General features: G+C 47.9%; 1 protein-coding gene across 6 annotated transcripts in view; it reads left to right on the plus strand.

Annotated features, from left to right (window-relative positions):
• Positions 1–10,263, plus strand: part of LOC118589057 (myosin phosphatase Rho interacting protein) — a 118,001-nt gene extending 107,738 nt beyond the window's left edge. For 4 of the 6 annotated variants that reach the window (XM_036195913.1, XM_036195916.1, XM_036195917.1 and 1 more), the window contains 6 exons: positions 1,006–1,165; positions 2,376–2,495; positions 3,711–3,797; positions 4,373–4,535; positions 5,818–5,903; positions 9,553–10,263. In XM_036195913.1, coding sequence (XP_036051806.1) covers positions 1,006–1,165; positions 2,376–2,495; positions 3,711–3,797; positions 4,373–4,535; positions 5,818–5,903; positions 9,553–9,624 — 688 coding nt within the window. In that variant the 3' untranslated portion in view covers positions 9,625–10,263. Of the gene's footprint in view, positions 1–1,005; positions 1,166–2,375; positions 2,496–3,710; positions 3,798–4,372; positions 4,536–5,817; positions 5,904–6,335; positions 6,398–9,552 lie in introns of all 6 variants that reach the window. The other 2 variants (XM_036195914.1, XM_036195919.1) reach the window with 1 other exon arrangement.
• The last annotated feature ends 6,719 nt before the right edge of the window (positions 10,264–16,982 follow it).

A 16,982-nucleotide genomic window follows, 5' to 3' on the forward strand; every position in this document is an offset into this window, starting at 1 on the left:
TAGCCTATGGGAGAGGGCTCCTTTCCCAAACCTAAGACAGCTTTGAGGTTGGTCTTGGGGAAGTGAGGAGACCATAGTTGTAAGACAGCCCACACTACCTTGCTCTCCAGGGGCAAACACCTCTAAGAGTTAATTAAGATTGATTTCTAAGATGCAAAGAAACAAATACAAAAAATGACATTTAAAAACCAAAGTTTAAGCTAGGCATGGTAACATACATTTGTAATTCCGGCACTAAGGCTGGAAGATTGCCACAAATCTGAAGCCAGTCTGGGCTGTAAATGGAGCCTGTCTTCTAACAAAACAGAACGCCTTCTGCTTGTTAGGATTGACTGCAGACACCATCCCCAGTTGTCTCTACCACTGCTACTCCAGCAGCATCTTACAAGGAGCCAGGGTCTGGCTGGTGCTTTGTGCCTGGTATACCACAGCTGTTTGTAGCAAGACTGGTACAGTTAAGTGTTCTTGAAGTCTCACATATACTGGCTGCACAGGAAACAGCACCTGGTAAATTTTCCCTTGGTAGGAGTCACTGCTAGGGACCCTCCTATTAGTAACATGGGGTATCCATTGATTAGACTTTGCTGGGGTCTCTGGACTATGCCAGGGTCTAAAGCAACAACTCAGGAAATCTAGTGGTCCTGCTTGCTGACTGGAGGCTCACCTGGAAGCTCCTTCTTGGCTCTCTTGGATTTGGCCCTTCTGGACATGGGGTGCTGAGAACAGTCCCTCCAGGGCAGGTTCCTGGTGCTGAGTGTCTGTACTTTGAATGACCAAGTGGGTGCTTTCTACCTCTGCGATCTCTCAGAAACAGACAGCTCTGTGGTCACAGGGACTGGCTCTGCTTCCCAGTTCCATCACCAGAGTATGCCAGCTGTGGATGGCCCAGGAAAGACAGAGTCATTTCTGCAAAGTGTCCCTGACATTCTGTAAGCAGACACTGTGCTGTCAATGCCCGGCTGCCCAGTCCTATAGTGGGCAGGGCTGAGCACTCCCTCTCTGCAGGGAGGAGCTACAGTCAGTGCAGAGGGAGCTGGAGGTCCTTTCGGAGCAGTACTCCCAGAAGTGCCTGGAGAATGCACATCTGGCCCAGGCGCTGGAGGCCGAGCGGCAGGCCCTGCGGCAGTGCCAGCGTGAGAACCAGGAACTCAATGCCCACAACCAGGTAAGGCCAAGAGAAGCTAAGCCTCACCTTCACAGAGGCTACCTCACCAAGAAACAGCCACATCTGTCTGTGCAGAGACTGAAGAGTCTGGTCACTTCTAAGTCTCTGGTCCTCTAATTGGAGTAGCTCAGGTCCATCCCAGGGTTGGGGTCTTCTGTCCTCTGGTGGCTGGGCTTGCCCTCTCACGTTTACTTTTATAAGTCCTGCTCTCAGAATTCAGTGCTCCTCAGGAAATTGGGGTCCACTGGAATCCCAGCTGGCCCAAATGATTGAGTTGTGATACTGAGTTCAATATAAACTCTTCTGCCACACCCTATTTTTGCCTGCCTCAAGCTCTATCATGCTCACCCTCTCTGGCCCCTCAAACCATACTGGACTGTGGTAGTTTGAAGAAAAGCACCCACCAGACAGAGAGGAGGCCGGAGAAAGTGGAGGGACAGCACAGCATGGCCTTGAGGAGGTCAAGTGAGACAAGAGAACACCCCTAACCTAACCCAGGTTAGGGTTCTTAGTTTTGGTTTTTGGTTTGTTTGTTTTTCAAGACAGGGTTTCTTTGTGTAACAACTCTGGTTGTCCTGGAACTCACTCTGTTGCCCAGGCTGGCCTCTAACTCACAGAGATCCGCCTGCCTCTGCCTCCTGAGTGCTGAGATTAAAGGTGTGTGCCACCACATCCCGACTCAGAAAGGTTTTAAAGTCCATGGAATCTTAGTTCAAGAATACAATTGGCACTCTGCTGCTGTGAGTTCTGAGTCAGTAGATTCGAATGACTACAAATAGAAAATTTTTAGGAGTGGGGAGAAAAAAGGCATTTGTACTGGGCATATACTAACTTTTCTTATCACTGCTCCCTAAATAATACAGTACAACTGGATACTTGAGAATTACATGGTATTGAGTATTGGATGTAATCTGGAGATAATCTGATGTGTATGGGAGGGTGTATGTAGATACTGTGTGCCATTTTGTAAGGGGACTTGAGCATCCACAGAATTTGGTGCCTAATTGGGGTCCTGGAACCTAAGTTTTCATAAGCCTCACATAGCCCGTATGAACAGCTTTTATGTGGTAAAAGCCTTAAATGTCTACCTTAAACACAAGGCTTATGGCCTCCATTCATAGGCCTCTACACACTACTGGTGAGAAATGACCTTCTCTGGTGTCCCAGCAACTGTGTGTGGGGACAGTCACTGTTGCATTGTTGTCCCCAGGAGCTGAATAATCGCCTGGCTGCAGAGATCACACGGTTGAGGACACTACTGACTGGAGATGGTGGTGGGGAGTCCACTGTGTTGCCACTCACACAGGGCAAGGATGCCTACGAATTGGAGGTACTGTGAGAAGCTAGGCACTGCCTTGGTCAGTGCTCCTGAATCACACAAGAGCTCCTTAGAGTCACTGAGGGACCAGGTTTGAAGATAGGGCCCAAGAGGTAGAATTCAGTAGTAGAACTCTGGCTTAGCATGTGCAAAACTCTGGATTCGTCTCTAGCTCTGCAACAACAACCACCAAAAAAAAAAAAGCTTGAAGCTAACATATGTGAAAGCTGTGGGAAGGTCCAAAACCATCCAGAGATAGCTGATAGCTGACAGGCAGTCTAAGGTCCATGGGCAGGAGCAGGGCCTTCTAGATGCCATGAGGCTCTTGAGTCCCACCTTCCCTTTACCTGCCCACAAACTGGCTTCATACAATGCCCTATTGCAGGGCTACAAGAATGCTGCTGCTCTCAGATTGTATCATGAATTAACTTCTCACAGCAATTCAGAATGGCTCATTCTGCAGTGGCAAATACCTGTAATCCCAACTACTTAGAAGGCTGAAGCGAGAGGATTCTAGAGAAGTCTGGGAAGAAAAGGAAAAAACAAAAAACACTGTTGAAAGAGGGAGGGAGAAAGGAAGGCTCTAATGTGTGTAGGGCAGTGGTTCTCATCCTGTGGGTCTCAGTACCTTTGGGGGTCACATAGCAGACATCCTGCATATCAGATATTTACATTATGATTCATAACAGCAAAATCACAGTTATGAAGTAGCAACAAAATAATGTTATGGTTGAGGTCTCCACATGAGGAACTGTATTAAGGGGTTGCAGCATTAGAAGGTCGAGAACCACTGGTGTAGGACATCCTCAAGAAGACCCTCATTAGGTTAAGATTTTCTCTTATAGATAGTTCAGACTGTACCATACTGGCAGGTGAGCAGAAGGAGCTGGGTAGGGTTGGCAGAAGTTCCCACAGAAATAATATGTCTAGGCCTTAGCAGTTCCACCTTCAGGGAGCAAGCAAGTCAGTAGTGGGAACTCATGGTAGTCCCCGTGGCTGCAGCCCCAGGTTCTCAGGACTAGGAAGGCTAGCAGAGTATTTTCTTCTTCCCATTTCTGTAGAAGCATTGAGCAGGATTTAAATCATATTTTCTGTTGGGTGTCAGTAAGGGTGGGCTCTCTCCTCCTCCCCAGTGTGTGAAGCAGCTGTCTGCCAGCCTACCCCTGGATGCACAGCCTACAGGGTCCCTGGTCCTGAGAGCCAGTCCTGTTTTCTCTCTCCGGACAGGTCTTGTTGCGGGTCAAAGAGTCAGAAATACAATACCTGAAGCAGGAGATCAGCTCCCTCAAGGATGAACTCCAGACAGCCTTGCGGGTAAGGCCCGTGTTTGGAGGCAGGGCAGGGTAGAGTGAATGCTGGGATGGTCCCAAAGCCAGTTTCCCTTAAAACACCAGCCTGTAAGCATATGCCTCCCTGGCCTAGTCAGGTGATGGTTGTTCCTGTGTTCCTGTGTGTTTAGATAGCAACAGTGACACAGAAGAATGCCATGGGGGTGAAGGGAGGCTTGGTCTAACGTTGAGGGTGGTCTCATTGGACTGGTCTCAAAGGGATGCCTGGAGTCAGAAAGAAGTGATGTAATCCTTGGTATGATCAGATCACTTAAAAAATGTAAAAACCAGAGACGTTTCCTGACTGACACCCACAAGGAAGTGACTGGGCAGGCAGGCAGGACCACAGCAGGCTGTCTGAGCTTGCCCTGGTCACTGCCCTGTCTGCTCACTGCATGTTTCCTTTAGTGTCCAGTCTTTGGCTCTGGCAGAGGGAAAGTGCAGGGCCATTTCCAAGGCACAGTTAGTTCTCCCAGCACATTAGCCCCAAGCCAAGGCTAGAGTTCAAAGTGAGTCTGAGCCCTGTTACAACTACCATTCATTTCTGTCCTTACCCTCTAGGATAAGAAGTATGCTAGTGACAAGTACAAAGACATCTACACAGAGCTCAGCATTGCGAAGGCCAAAGCTGACTGTGACATCAGCAGGTTAAAAGAACAGCTGAAAGCAGCCACGGAGGCCCTGGGCGAGAAATCTCCTGAGGGCACTACCATGTCAGGATATGGTAAGCAATCTGGGGGCTTCTCACAAAGGGTTTTTGGGCACTTGGATCAAAGCCCAAAAATTCATATCTCCTTGAGGGGCCCCACATGCACAGGTTGCCCTGAGGATCCGCTCCTGCCATGTTCTGCAGCTGCTTTACAGAGCTTCTCCCATAGTAACAAGGGGTCTTATAGTATGTCTTCTGAGAAACTCCAGCAGGTAGGGGAAGTTCTTGCTAGTTCCTTGATCCAAATGTTTTACCATAAAACCTTGGAGGGCCATAGGCAGGCAGAATAGAGGGAACCTACTACCCTCTTGAGAACAGTGGAACTGGCCTTTATGTACTGGCTAAAAATACCCAGGCACTGTGGAGGACAGATGGAAAAGAGGCAGCAGAGCCATATTCTGTTGGACACTTTCTGATAATTGATGATCTCATCTTGCCTTCATGGTGATCTTCTTTATCAAAGCCCCACAAACTGAAAGTCTGTTCAAGTCCCGCGATATCCTGTAGCTCAGCTTTCCTACACCAGTGTAAGGACCAGTGACGACAACGACAGCCCTCACGTGTGCCTTCAGACAGTGCTCTGCAGTGCCTGTGGGGTACAAACATCCACTCTGCTGGAAGGCACTGGCAACAACAGAACAATTTAAAATCTAACTGGAAAGGGTGATTACCATTGTCACCTGGGTAGGAAACCAAGAAGCCAACTAACCTCTGAAAAGTGTGCAGAGGCTACTGTATCTGCAGACAGGCAGTCCACACACAGTGGAAACTGAGATTGTTAGACTCCACACAGTGACAAAGTGTTTGGTTCTTAGGAAGATAGGGGGATGTTTTTGTGTTGATGAAGAGAAATGGTGAGATTTCACCCATGACATGCTGTGGTGGGACCCAGTGTGCATGTTTGTTGTCTGCATTTAAGACACTGAAAGGACTGTTGTCTCGATGGGGTGGTTCATGAGAAGAATTTGGTCTGATTTTATTTGACACCAGTCCTATTTGATACCAGGAGTAAGCTAGAAATAGTGAGGCCTACCCAGCAGTCAAGGTCCACCTCAGAAGTAGGAGATCCTGTCCTCTCCTGACAGTGCTGTGTGACTCAGGAGCTGTGACTTCAACCCTGGTGGGAACTCAGTGCTCTGGTGCTTGCTGGTATCCAAGAACGGCATACTGTGGATTGGCTGTTTACTGGGATTTAAATGTCTTGGTGCACTGTAGTAGTGGACTTGGAACCTCCCACACGGTTTGTTTGGTTTCAGATTATAGAAAGCAAAAGTAATGAGCCTTTTTTTTCCTTCAGACATAATGAAATCTAAAAGCAATCCTGACTTCCTGAAAAAAGACAGATCCTGTGTTACCCGGCAACTCAGAAACATCAGGTCTAAGGTGAGTGAAGTCCAGCTTATCGTTGAGGTGGGGCTTGAGGATGCTGGAGAAATCAAGCCCAGTACAGGCACTAGCCCACCTGTGTAGTTACTCTGTTGGGATGATTCTGGTGGCTTCAAGTTCCATGTCCATGTCTGTGTTCCATGTCATCAGGACCATCTAGGGGTCAGGGTTTCAAGACATGGAGGAATTCAGACTTAAGCCTCATCTGTGGGGTCGATCTGACCTCTCATCAGCTCCACTGTATGTCTGTTCTCTGCACGTCCCTGTTATCTCACTGACACTGCCAACCTTGGAGAGATGAAGTCAGCAGTCCCCAGCGTGCTCTCAAATGGGCGTGTCTCTGGGAGGAGGGGCGGAGAGGGCCTGGCCAGCATGCTGCATTTAGAACTGATTGTGTGTGTGTCTTATTTTTGCTCTTTCCTCTGACAGTCCGTAATTGAGCAGGTCTCATGGGATAACTGAGTCGCGCCCGCTTCCAAGTCCCCTGTCATGTAGGTAAACCACTTCCCACTCTGCCCACTACCCGCCCAGGCGGCTCTGCATGCACTGCTCACACCTCCATAGCACACCTCTGAGTAATATCTTCATTCATCCTTCTCCAACACACACACGTACACATAGTCCACATGAGATCTTAGTAACTAACTGTTCTGGAAGTTGGCACGCTAACCCCCTCACAGAGCTGAGCCTGCCTGGCTTGACAGGAGGGCACAAGCCAGCATGCATACTTAGTGATTTGCACGGCACCAAGTTCATATCTCCTCTCTTGGAAATAAGTTGCAGGGAGACGGTAGATATACCCACTGACTCTGGCAAGCAGTTGGCTCCTGTGCAAGACCTCACCCATCCAGTTAGTAGCAAGACTGCTTGGGGAGATGACTGCAGATAGAGCAGATCCCATTGTGCTGTTCTGCGTGGAACTGATCAGTACTGCACAGGGAGAAGCTGAGAGAGTATTTTCTTCCTAAGGACCTGGCAACCTTATACACGGGGGCTAATCATGACCTGTTTTTTGTTGTTTTTGTCTTTACAAAACAAAAAGCCTGTCTCTCCCATAGAAGGTGGTAGGGTTGGCATGTTGAGGTCAGTGTTAGGGATGCTGTGTTGACTTTTATACAGTGGTACCAGCTCAAGGATTCCAGCCTGTTGTTCCCACTGGTAGTACCCAGGTGTACTCGTTCCTACTATCCACAAGCCCTCCCGCCTCCCAGCAAGGGCTATTAGCTTGAGGCTCCGAGGAAACAGGTTTGTCTTAGGGAAAAGTATTGAGAAAGCGAGAGTTTTAACATTGGCTCTTTTTGGTGGGGAGGTTGGGGTTCAAGACAGGGTTTCTCTGTGTATCCCTGGCCATCCTGGAACTCACTCCATAGACCAGGCTGGCCTCAAACTCAAGAGATCCACCTGCCTCTGCCTTCCCAATGCTGGAATTAAAGGTGTGAGCCACCACTGCCTAGGGTCATTGGTTCTTTTAACCAGTCTGTTTTTGTTTTCTCTAGTCCCAAATTAACTTACATGTAGGTGTGGTTTAAGCAAGATAAAAAACTTGGTTTAGGGTTTTTCCTAAAACTTTAAAAAAAAAAAGTTTTCTTTGGTGAGAGAGGAAGTCTTTCTAGGCTCATATTGGAGACTATTTTCTCCAGCCTGAGGTTAAACTCAGCTCTTGTCCTTGAGCCCTCAGAAACATAGTGGTCACTGTGGGTCAGAATAAAAAAGGACATCCGGGGAGGACACCCATGTGGAAAGAGATGCAGTGGGGTGTACCAACTACCTATGAATTTGTAGGGATGTAAACACACACACAGAGCTCAGTACCTGGTGGTGGTGATGCTGGGGGACAAGGAGCCTCCGTTCTAGCTAGATCTCTGTGGCAAAGACAGCCCCAAGAGCTGTTGGGGGCTTCTGTGCTTGGCAGCGTCACTAGAGTCATACAGTGCTAGGGTTCCTCTATGCTGACAGCCACTAGAGCCATGCAGGTGGGAAAGGCAGGTTTCCAGAAGGGCAGAGGAGACCCAGGAACTGCTTCTCACTTATTTGTTAGTATTTGCATGGTGGTGCAGTTCTGTTGTTATGCTTTAGATCCAACCTCAGAATAACACATTAGGCAAGTGGGGGCCAGCCAGGCATGGTGGCAACATATTCATGCTGTCTTAGTGTGCCCGGAGCTCCCACCAACCCTGTTAAGAGAGACTGAAACCTGTGCCATGGCCTGAATGGGACCTTCCTCGGGTGCTGTTTGCTTTTCTGCTTCAGTCAGCTTTCATGGCAGCACTATGACCTCTTCAGAGATCCAGAGCAGAGAGGAGTCTCCTCAGTGTTACATGGGGTGGGTGTGGGATGCTGAGCCCTGAAGGTAATTGGCTACACCTGAGGCCAGAAGGCCAGCGACTTCGGAGAGACGGCACTTCCCAGGGTGTAAGGGACAGTGGGGTCGGTCTGCTCTCTGCCTTGAGAATGGTAGTGAGTGCCTTGCCTCGGCTTACACCTGCCTGGGGTTCTGATGCCATCCAGATCCACTGTGGCCGTCCAGGGCCTGCTCAGTTGCTAGGTGGTAAGCCAAAAGACCTATGTAACATCTCTTGGGGATCTGGCTGCCATGGAACTACTTAAACTCAGGAGAGGGGACTTCAAGGATACCCTGAAGCAGGTATGGGTATCACAATTCACATACACATAATTTGTTAGTTTAAAAACAATACTTGTTAAGGGACAGCCTCAGCTACATGAGAACCTATCTCAAACGAAACAAAACAAACAACTCAGTTATGATGGGGAAGGTGGTAAGGGACAAACCACAGCCCAGATCCTCCCTCATTCCCTGCAGAAAGCTGAGCCTCAACCTCCAGAAACACCCCTGACTTCCCATATCCTAGTAACAGCCTGCATTCATGGCCAGGCTGAGCCTGACACCAAGACTGATTACCAGGAGTCGGTACTGAGGAGCCAGAGCCAGACCTGAGCATGCTGAAATACGTTCATTGCCAGTTCTCTAAGAACTGGGAGTTCTTTTCTCTTCTAGAAATGAAAGCTTTGGGGAAGATGTTTAAGGGAGGTGTGGTCAGTGTTCTGTTCCTCAGTTAGTAAAATGTCCTTTACCTTAATAAACAAACACAGGAAAACAGCTGGAAAGTGTGTGTTTGTGTGTGTGTGTGTGTGTGTGTGTGTGTGTGTGTGTGTGTGTGTGTGTGTTGATGACAGCTATATCTGGTGGCCTCCTCAGGGATGCCGGGGGTAGAGCTGTAACGTCACTAGGATGCCCCAGAAGAGAGCACTTATGTTAAGGTCGTAAGTTGATGGAGACAAAGGAACGAGAATGCATACTGCCTATACAGGAAGTGACAGGTGGCCAGGCTTCCAGTTCTCAGCCCAAGTTTTCTGTGGTTTGGTCAGACTGAAGAACCAGCCCTAAGGCCAGAGTTGAACTATGTGGACACATGATCTTGTTCTCTTTATTTTCCCCCTTTCTCACCTAAGTCAATTTCTGCAGGAGAAAGCAAACTCCAGTAACACTACTTCTCAGGGCCTTCTGCCCTCCTCGCATGCCCACTAATCTCAGGATCCCTCAGCCTCACCCCTGCACCTACTTCTGAAGCCTGACTGCGCTGCTTCACAGCACCTGACTGCTGCTTCTCCGTTCTGTCTCCACTAGAGTCTGAAGGAAGGCCTGACGGTGCAGGAGCGCTTGAAGCTCTTTGAATCCAGGGCCTTGAAGAAAGACTAGCTGCGTCCTGTGCCACCCGACACATCTCTCCAGCGGTGGCAGCACAAGCCGAGCGTGGCTTTCATCTGCATCTGTGCTTTTCCCTGTTGCCGTCGTTACTGTGGGTATGGATGCATGAGAGACTGCTGTGTCCCGGGGTGTTGGCTCCATTCCCTTCCCTGTTGACTTCCGCTTTCCAGTGTCCTTATTACAGCTTTTCCCCACAGTATTCTCAGATTAGTCACGCTCAAGCAGTAGTGGGGAGGGCTTCCCCACCGACATCTGAGCAGGACCCCTTTGTCCTCCCCACACTCACTGTCAGTATTAAGGCACAGCAGCCTGTTAATAAGCTAGCCCTGCCTCAGAGTAGACATGTGGGGACCTGCCAGTGGCTCTGCTCTACCGCACACAGCTGAGCACCACCCCTGCTGGTTAGAGCGGAGCCACGGAATGTTCTGGTCTGGCCTGGTTGTTGAGGGGCCTTGGATGGTGTCCAGCCTGCCCCCACTTCCTTTTGACCTGGGAGGACAGCATTTTGTATATGGCCCACTGATGCAGCTTAGAACCATGCCCCAGATAATCCTGGCAAATCTTTCACAACCTGGAAAATGTTGAAAGCACCATTCCTATTTTGTTTTTTATTAAATCTTCACAAAAGCCCCGGCCCTCTCCTTCCTTCCTCCGCTCGCTCGGTGCCTCCTTGTTATGCTAACCAACCCTGGTGGCTGGAAATGGTGACCTGCAGCCTGCACCTTCAGGCTTGTCAACTGTGATGATCTCTCCCCCTGGTCATCAGGAGGAGACAAATTGCTGGAGTTTAACCTGAGAAGTTGTCAGTGTTGCTTGGGGAAGGGATGAGAGGAGGACCATATATGAAGACAGGCTAGTAAGAACAGCAGCATGTGCTTAGGACTCTTGATTTGTCTGAGCTCTGGAAGGTTCCCTTAAAGTGTCTGCTTCTCATGGAGCCATAAACTGGGAGCCTGTGCTAACAAGTTTGCTCTTCTAACCAGCTGAGCAGGACCTTTCTAACTACCTAAAGCATTCTACAGTGTTTCTTTAAAAACAAAAACTTAGAGGTTTCTGTTTAAAAAAAAAAACAAAAAAAAAACCATACCATAAGATGCAGCACACAGATGGGAGAGTCAGTGGCTTCACAGCTACCTCCTGATGTCCTGAGCCTCAGGTCCCTGGCTCAAGCTTCCACTTTGTTAGTATTGAGTAGGTTAAGTGATCTCTGTGTGCACAAGTTCAACTCACGTATGAATCCCCTCAGTCGTTCTACATGAGTTATGTTCAAAGTCACCAGTGTCTGGCTGGCCTTGAAATAGACAGGCACAACCCACAAGATAACTGCGTTGTGACATACCCAAGTGTGCTACTGCCCTGCAGACAAGCTCGGGCACCTCCCCTTTGCACAAGTTTCTAAGTTCCTCACTAGCACACGCTGCTCAGTTACCATTTATGTTTTCAGCATCGGGCAAGTCAGATCTGTTGAAAACAAGCTGCTGCTGAAACTGGAGCTCACAGAGGGCCACGGAGCAGCATGTGCCTGGCTGGGATGCAAGGGCTGTAGTCTGTGTTGAGGACTACTGTTCTCTCTGGTGTACTTCCTTTGCAACTGTCCTGCTGCCCTTGGGACCCTCTGGCCCCAGTACAATCATCTTCCTGCCATGCCAGAGCCTTCTGAAGATGCCAAGCCTATATAGGTCAAAAGAACATTTACTTTTTGTTCTTCAACTTAAAACCCTTGGATATGACCTTTGCTAAGTACAGTACCTGGGAGTCAGAGGGAAGGGCTGGGAGATGAGCTGCACCTGTCTCTTCTGCCGCTCAAGCTTCCACTGAAAGATCCCTTGCCGTGATACAGCACACTCCACTGTAGGGCTGACTTCATGTGTGAGTGTTTGGTGTGTTGGCCAGATACTGAACTGGCACAATACAGGGATGCCTGGATCATCTCCCACCACCCAAGCACTCTAGCAGTAACATGGGATCAGGATGCATCTTGAGTTTCTTGGCAGTGACTTCTAGCAGAAGTGAACCAGGAAAGAAGCTGGTCTTCTGTGTCCCTGGTGGCAGGCCATACAGGCCCACTGCAGCATTTTACCTTGGACTGCTGCTGTCCTCTGTCAATTCCCTTCCCCCCCGGGATTGGGCCAGGCTCACTTTTGCCTGACCTCCTTACAGACATGCCATTCCCTAGAAAGAAGCTGAAGTTGGTGTATTCCAGAGAGGAGGCATCGAACCTACAAGTCGAGTTGGTCCAGACATCAGTAGAAGAGGATGCTTGGCTGAGGATGGGGTAGTGTAGATCAAGAAGACTCAGGCTGTTCCTAGCCCAGTCAGTGGCATGCTTTCCCTATTTCATGGTGGGAGCAGCATTAAAATGAATAGACTTTAGAAATTTATTTTCTTATAAATATACATTTGTAATCTGCCAGCATCTGCAAGGAAACTGCCATTCCAGGGTACTACCTGATGTTGTTTGACAAATGATGTGAACACATGCTTAAATTCCATCTTGCACATGGTGTGATGCCCAGCACCCGAGCAGCGAGCACATTTGTCTCACAGGGCTGCAGATTCTCCCATATGGTTGTGTCCACAGAGCCAGGGCCATAAGGGGAGGCCCATTGTTTTAGGGAGACCAGAGAAGGCCAGGGCCTCCGGAAGTAGGGAATCACCAGAGGGAAGACGGCTGGGAGTGTGTGAATTCACTGAGGGAAAGCTTAAGAGTTGAACCTCCACTGGACCCATCCAAACACTAAACTAGGTGTAGTGGTTTATGCCTGTACTCCTAGCCGGACTAAACAGGCTTAAGGGTATAGATAGCTTAATAATGGAGCAACCGACCTAGCATGTGTAAGGCCTGGGTTTCAACTACAGCACCCTTGAGAACATGTGTCTCAAATTCACAAGGAGCCTCTCAGAGATTTGACTAGGCAACAGAACTGGTGTAAAAAGTATTTGATGGGATGTGTACTACTGTTAACTTCCTACAGAGGGAGATAGTGCACTGTCTTCTACCTGGTACTGCAGAGAACTGAACCCACTCCTCACTGCTGACACCTAACGGGTGCTGAGAGAAGTGGCTGGATACCACACAGCCTGCACTGTGTGTGAACCTGGGCATCAGTGCAGAGCGTCCTGCAGGCCTGTCCCACATACCAAGTGGTCTTCCTCCTGATCTCCAGCCATACCCTGGCTGGGAAGCACCCAGAGGCCCCATGCAACCTGACATCAGGGAGAACTCTGGGATCCCCACTCCTGCCTCCATGTGAGTATTCAGTGCAAGCTGCAAACCAAAGTCAGCTGGCAGCTACAGGTAGACTCAGCCCCCAAATGCACAGTAACACCCTGTCCCGAGACTCTGCTGGTGGAGGGACACTAGTTACCTCCCAGCTGACTGGCTGCGCCTTGCAGAGCAAGGTTAGCAGTTCCTCCTATGCTGCAGAAACATCACCTTCTCAGCTAGTAACAGACGACCAGTGCAGCGATGCATACAGCCTTTCGCAAGGGAGCTCCCAGCATAGCACAGGGCACTCGGCCTTCCTGTATATCGGAGCAAGTGATGTGAAGTATTTCTAAGACATGACACAGGGATTTCAGTGCCACGTTTGTGTGAGCTTTTAAAGCATCTTGTCTAGACACCCCTTTAGGAGGTGTGTAGGGCAGTGTCAGAGTTAGGGCAAAACCCCCTCAAGCATCAGAAGACCATGAGTTAGCTAGATATGGTGGCTCACACATTTAATCCAGCACTTGGGAGGCAGAGGCAGAGACAAGCTAAGTTCAAGACCAGCCTGGTCTACATAGTGAGTTCCAGAAGTATCAGGGCTACATAGTGAAATCCTGTCTAAAAGGAAAACAACCCAAACAACAACAAAGATGGCATTAGTAACTAGTGTCTTTAAGGGTGTCCTTACTTGACAGATGCTTTGCAGAGTACCCTTAACCCACACTCTGGCCAGCCCTTAGCAGTGCCCTGGTTCTTACTGAGAGCCTTCTGAGACTTCCAAGAGTCACTCGAGAAAAACCAGGAATATGAGGACTTTGGGGTACGCAGCCTTCAGGCTTCTTAGTGTATTTTTGTTAGGGGAACTGGCTGGGGTCATAGGCTACTTCAGGTCCAGGTGCCTAGCTTCTGACAGAGCTGGACCGTGTTCGGAGCAGCCTGGCCACCAGTCTGTCTAGCTGCCTGGACATATCCAGCATGGGAGTCCAGGAAGCTGCCTGGCTAGCCCATCAGGAGAGTGTTTAAAAACTGGAAGACTCCACGTCCTCTCCAGTTTCTGTGGGTCACAGGTGAGTCTGGTGCAGCTTTCATGGTGGGGCAAGACTCCGCAGCCAGCCTCGGCCCTAAAGAGGTGCATGCAATTGTGAGAATCCCAGCTGACAGCCCACTCCAGCTTGCCAGTCAACATGCCCTTGGCTCATCTCTCCTTTAGAAGTTAGTCACACCACACATCTAATTTTATTTTAGCTAGGAATAGATTGTAAAAAAAAAAAAAAAAAAAACACAAAATTCACTATTAGTTTCTATCACAAACTTCAATTTAAATGGATTTTAAGTCACTTTAAAATTTACCTTTGGTATTAATGCTTTAATGCCAGGATTCAAAACCAGTTCTGTGGTACTTAACCCATGTGTCTTTATGTAGGTGTGCTATGTAGAATATTAAGCATCCCAGTCACAGTGGCTCCTTGACAATCAGAACTCTGGGTAACCTTCCATTACAGTGCTTGACTGGGGCTGGGCTGCATGTTTGCGAACAGGCACCTCACAGGGCCACTTCCCAGCACTCACAGGCTTGGGTCATCTCACCTGGTATTTGGTTTCTGTTCTAATACAATCAATCTGATTGCCAGACTAAAAATTACATGTATAAGAAAAATGGAGCCTCACTGAGCCAGGGAGGCTGTGAGCACAGCTCCCCAGAACCAGCTGAGGCCTCAGTGTATGTGCACAGGGTGTGGCCTTCCAGCAGATAAAGTGTCCCTAACTCCTTATTCAAACATTTTATGATTCAGTGTGAGGTGTTTCCTACAAAGTTTGTGGTCAGGTGTTCACTACAATTGAAATGTTAATTTGTAGAAATATTTATTCCTTTGTGTGACAAGCTAGAGTCCTTGGCTGTAGCTAACCATTTTTATTGTGTAAATACTGCTTGATTTTACATGAACTGTATCATAATAAACTATTTTTGCATTGCCCTCTGCATATGCATATGGGTGCTGACTCAACCAGCGAGGTCCAGAACCTACAGTCCAGTCATAAAATCACTAACAGCCCAGAAGCCCCCTATGTTTTCTCACCTGGTGGTTTCCTTTTAGTTTCTCGGAGGTTTTTTGTTTTGTTTTTCTTTTCACATTAGATTTCACATTTTCACACATAAGCCATATTTTATGTCTAGAACCTAAGGTACTTTGACTTGGTATGGAAACTTCAGGGGTTAAAATAATAGTAAAAAATTCCAGCAAGGATTCCTTCATTAATGAAGGTACTATAACTGTCTTATCATAACTGTCTTGTGTTTTTATTTTGTGGTGCTGGAAGACCCAGGGCCTCAGGCATGCTGGACAAACCCTCTACCACACAAGCCCAGGAGTTATAGCTCAGGCTGGCCTCATCTTCAGTTCACTGAGTACCAGTGTGCACCACTACATCAGACCTGTCCTTCATGAATTTACTTGCAGTATAATTATGCCTGTGTTTTTTAAAGCATCATAATATAAAATAGACAACACAAAATTTAACAAAACAGTGTTTGCTAATTATGGTATATTCTTGGTGTTGGTTGAATTTTTAACTTTTTGTTCATTAAATTTAGAATAATAAACTAGGCCAGGGGGTTGGGGATTTAGCTCAGCAGTAGCGCGCTTACCTAGCAAGCTTCAAGCTCAGCTCGGTGGCGCACGCCTTTAATCCCAGTACTCGGGAGGCAGAGCCAGGCGGATCTCTGTGAGTTCGAGGCCAGCCTGGGCTACCAAGTAAGTGCCAGGAAAAAAGCGAAAAGTTACACAGAGAAACCCTGTCTCGAAAAATCAAAACAATTAATTAATTAATTATGAAGAAATAAATAAACAAACTAGGCCAGACGTAATGGCAGCCAGCATGGGCTCCACAGCAAGACCCTATCTGTTCCCATAGCCCCCAAATGATAACTGGGTTTCTCTAATATTGCCACAAACCTTATACTAAAAGTCTGTGAAACTGACTGGAAACACAAAAAAATGTTTTTGCACCAATTAGAAATCAACTTTAGTTTATATTATAAAACAGTAAAACGAAGATATAAAAAGGCATAAAAGAACAATATTTTTAGTATATTATTGTAATTGTTTAGGGACTTTTCAATAGCTGTTTGCCCGTTAAAAACTATTACAAACAAATATATACAAAAAAGCTTTGGGGAACAAGCCCGATAGGAGTGCAATTTAAAATTAGTTGGCAAGTTGATCACTCTCATTAAAATTTAAAAAATGGGAGAGGGGCACACCTTTAATCCCAGCACCTGAGAGGTAGACGTAGGTGGATCTGACTGAGTTCAAGGCCAGCCTGGTCTATAGAGTGAGTTCCAAGATAGCCAGGGCTACACAGAGAATCAACAAAAATCAAAAACCAGGAACAGAAAAAGAATCACCCTCCCCACCAAACTGATCACACTCAGTAATTAGAGACTGACATTTCCCTAGGATTGGGATTTCGCTGAAGACATCTTTCCCCACTTCCATTCAAAAAAATGGTACAAAGGATCTAGCCCAAGCAGTCCATTGAGAAGAGGCACTTGGACTGAAGGGAATAAGTAAAACTCCCTTTTGAATGAGATCTGTCAAACGTGGGACAGATGGCTGAGATGCACATTAGCTGCCCCCCCCCCCCCCCCCACCTGTCACTCAGTCCCTGTGGCTCCTCCCAGCCTGCCCCACCCTAAACCTCGGGGTTTCCACTCCCCTTTCCCCAGCTTGATCCCTCTATATCCCTATATCCCTAGTCCTCGGCCATTTTGGTTACTCTGCCCTCTGCCTGCTTTCTCCTTCATACCTACAATAAAAATCTTCTCCACACTTGAGGAGTAGTTGTGTCTTCCTTTTTTTCTTTTTTTTTTTTTTTCCTGGTTTTTTGAGACAAGGTCTCTCTGTACCTTTGGAGCCTGTCCTGGACTAGCTCTGTATCCCAGGCTGGCCTCGAACTCACAGAGATCCACCTGCCTCTGTCTCCCGAGTGCTAGGATTACAGGCCTGTGCCACCACCGCCTGGCCGTCTTCCTCCTTTTATTTCATTTTTTCATTCAGTTAACACTGCTGAATTCAGAAAGTTAGGATACAGGGCTCAATTGTATTTCTACAGAGTGGTTCTGACTGGAACAAATTGAGCA

This window comes from Onychomys torridus, chromosome 8 (genome assembly GCF_903995425.1).
Source record: "Onychomys torridus chromosome 8, mOncTor1.1, whole genome shotgun sequence".
Lineage (NCBI taxonomy): Eukaryota > Metazoa > Chordata > Mammalia > Rodentia > Cricetidae > Onychomys > Onychomys torridus.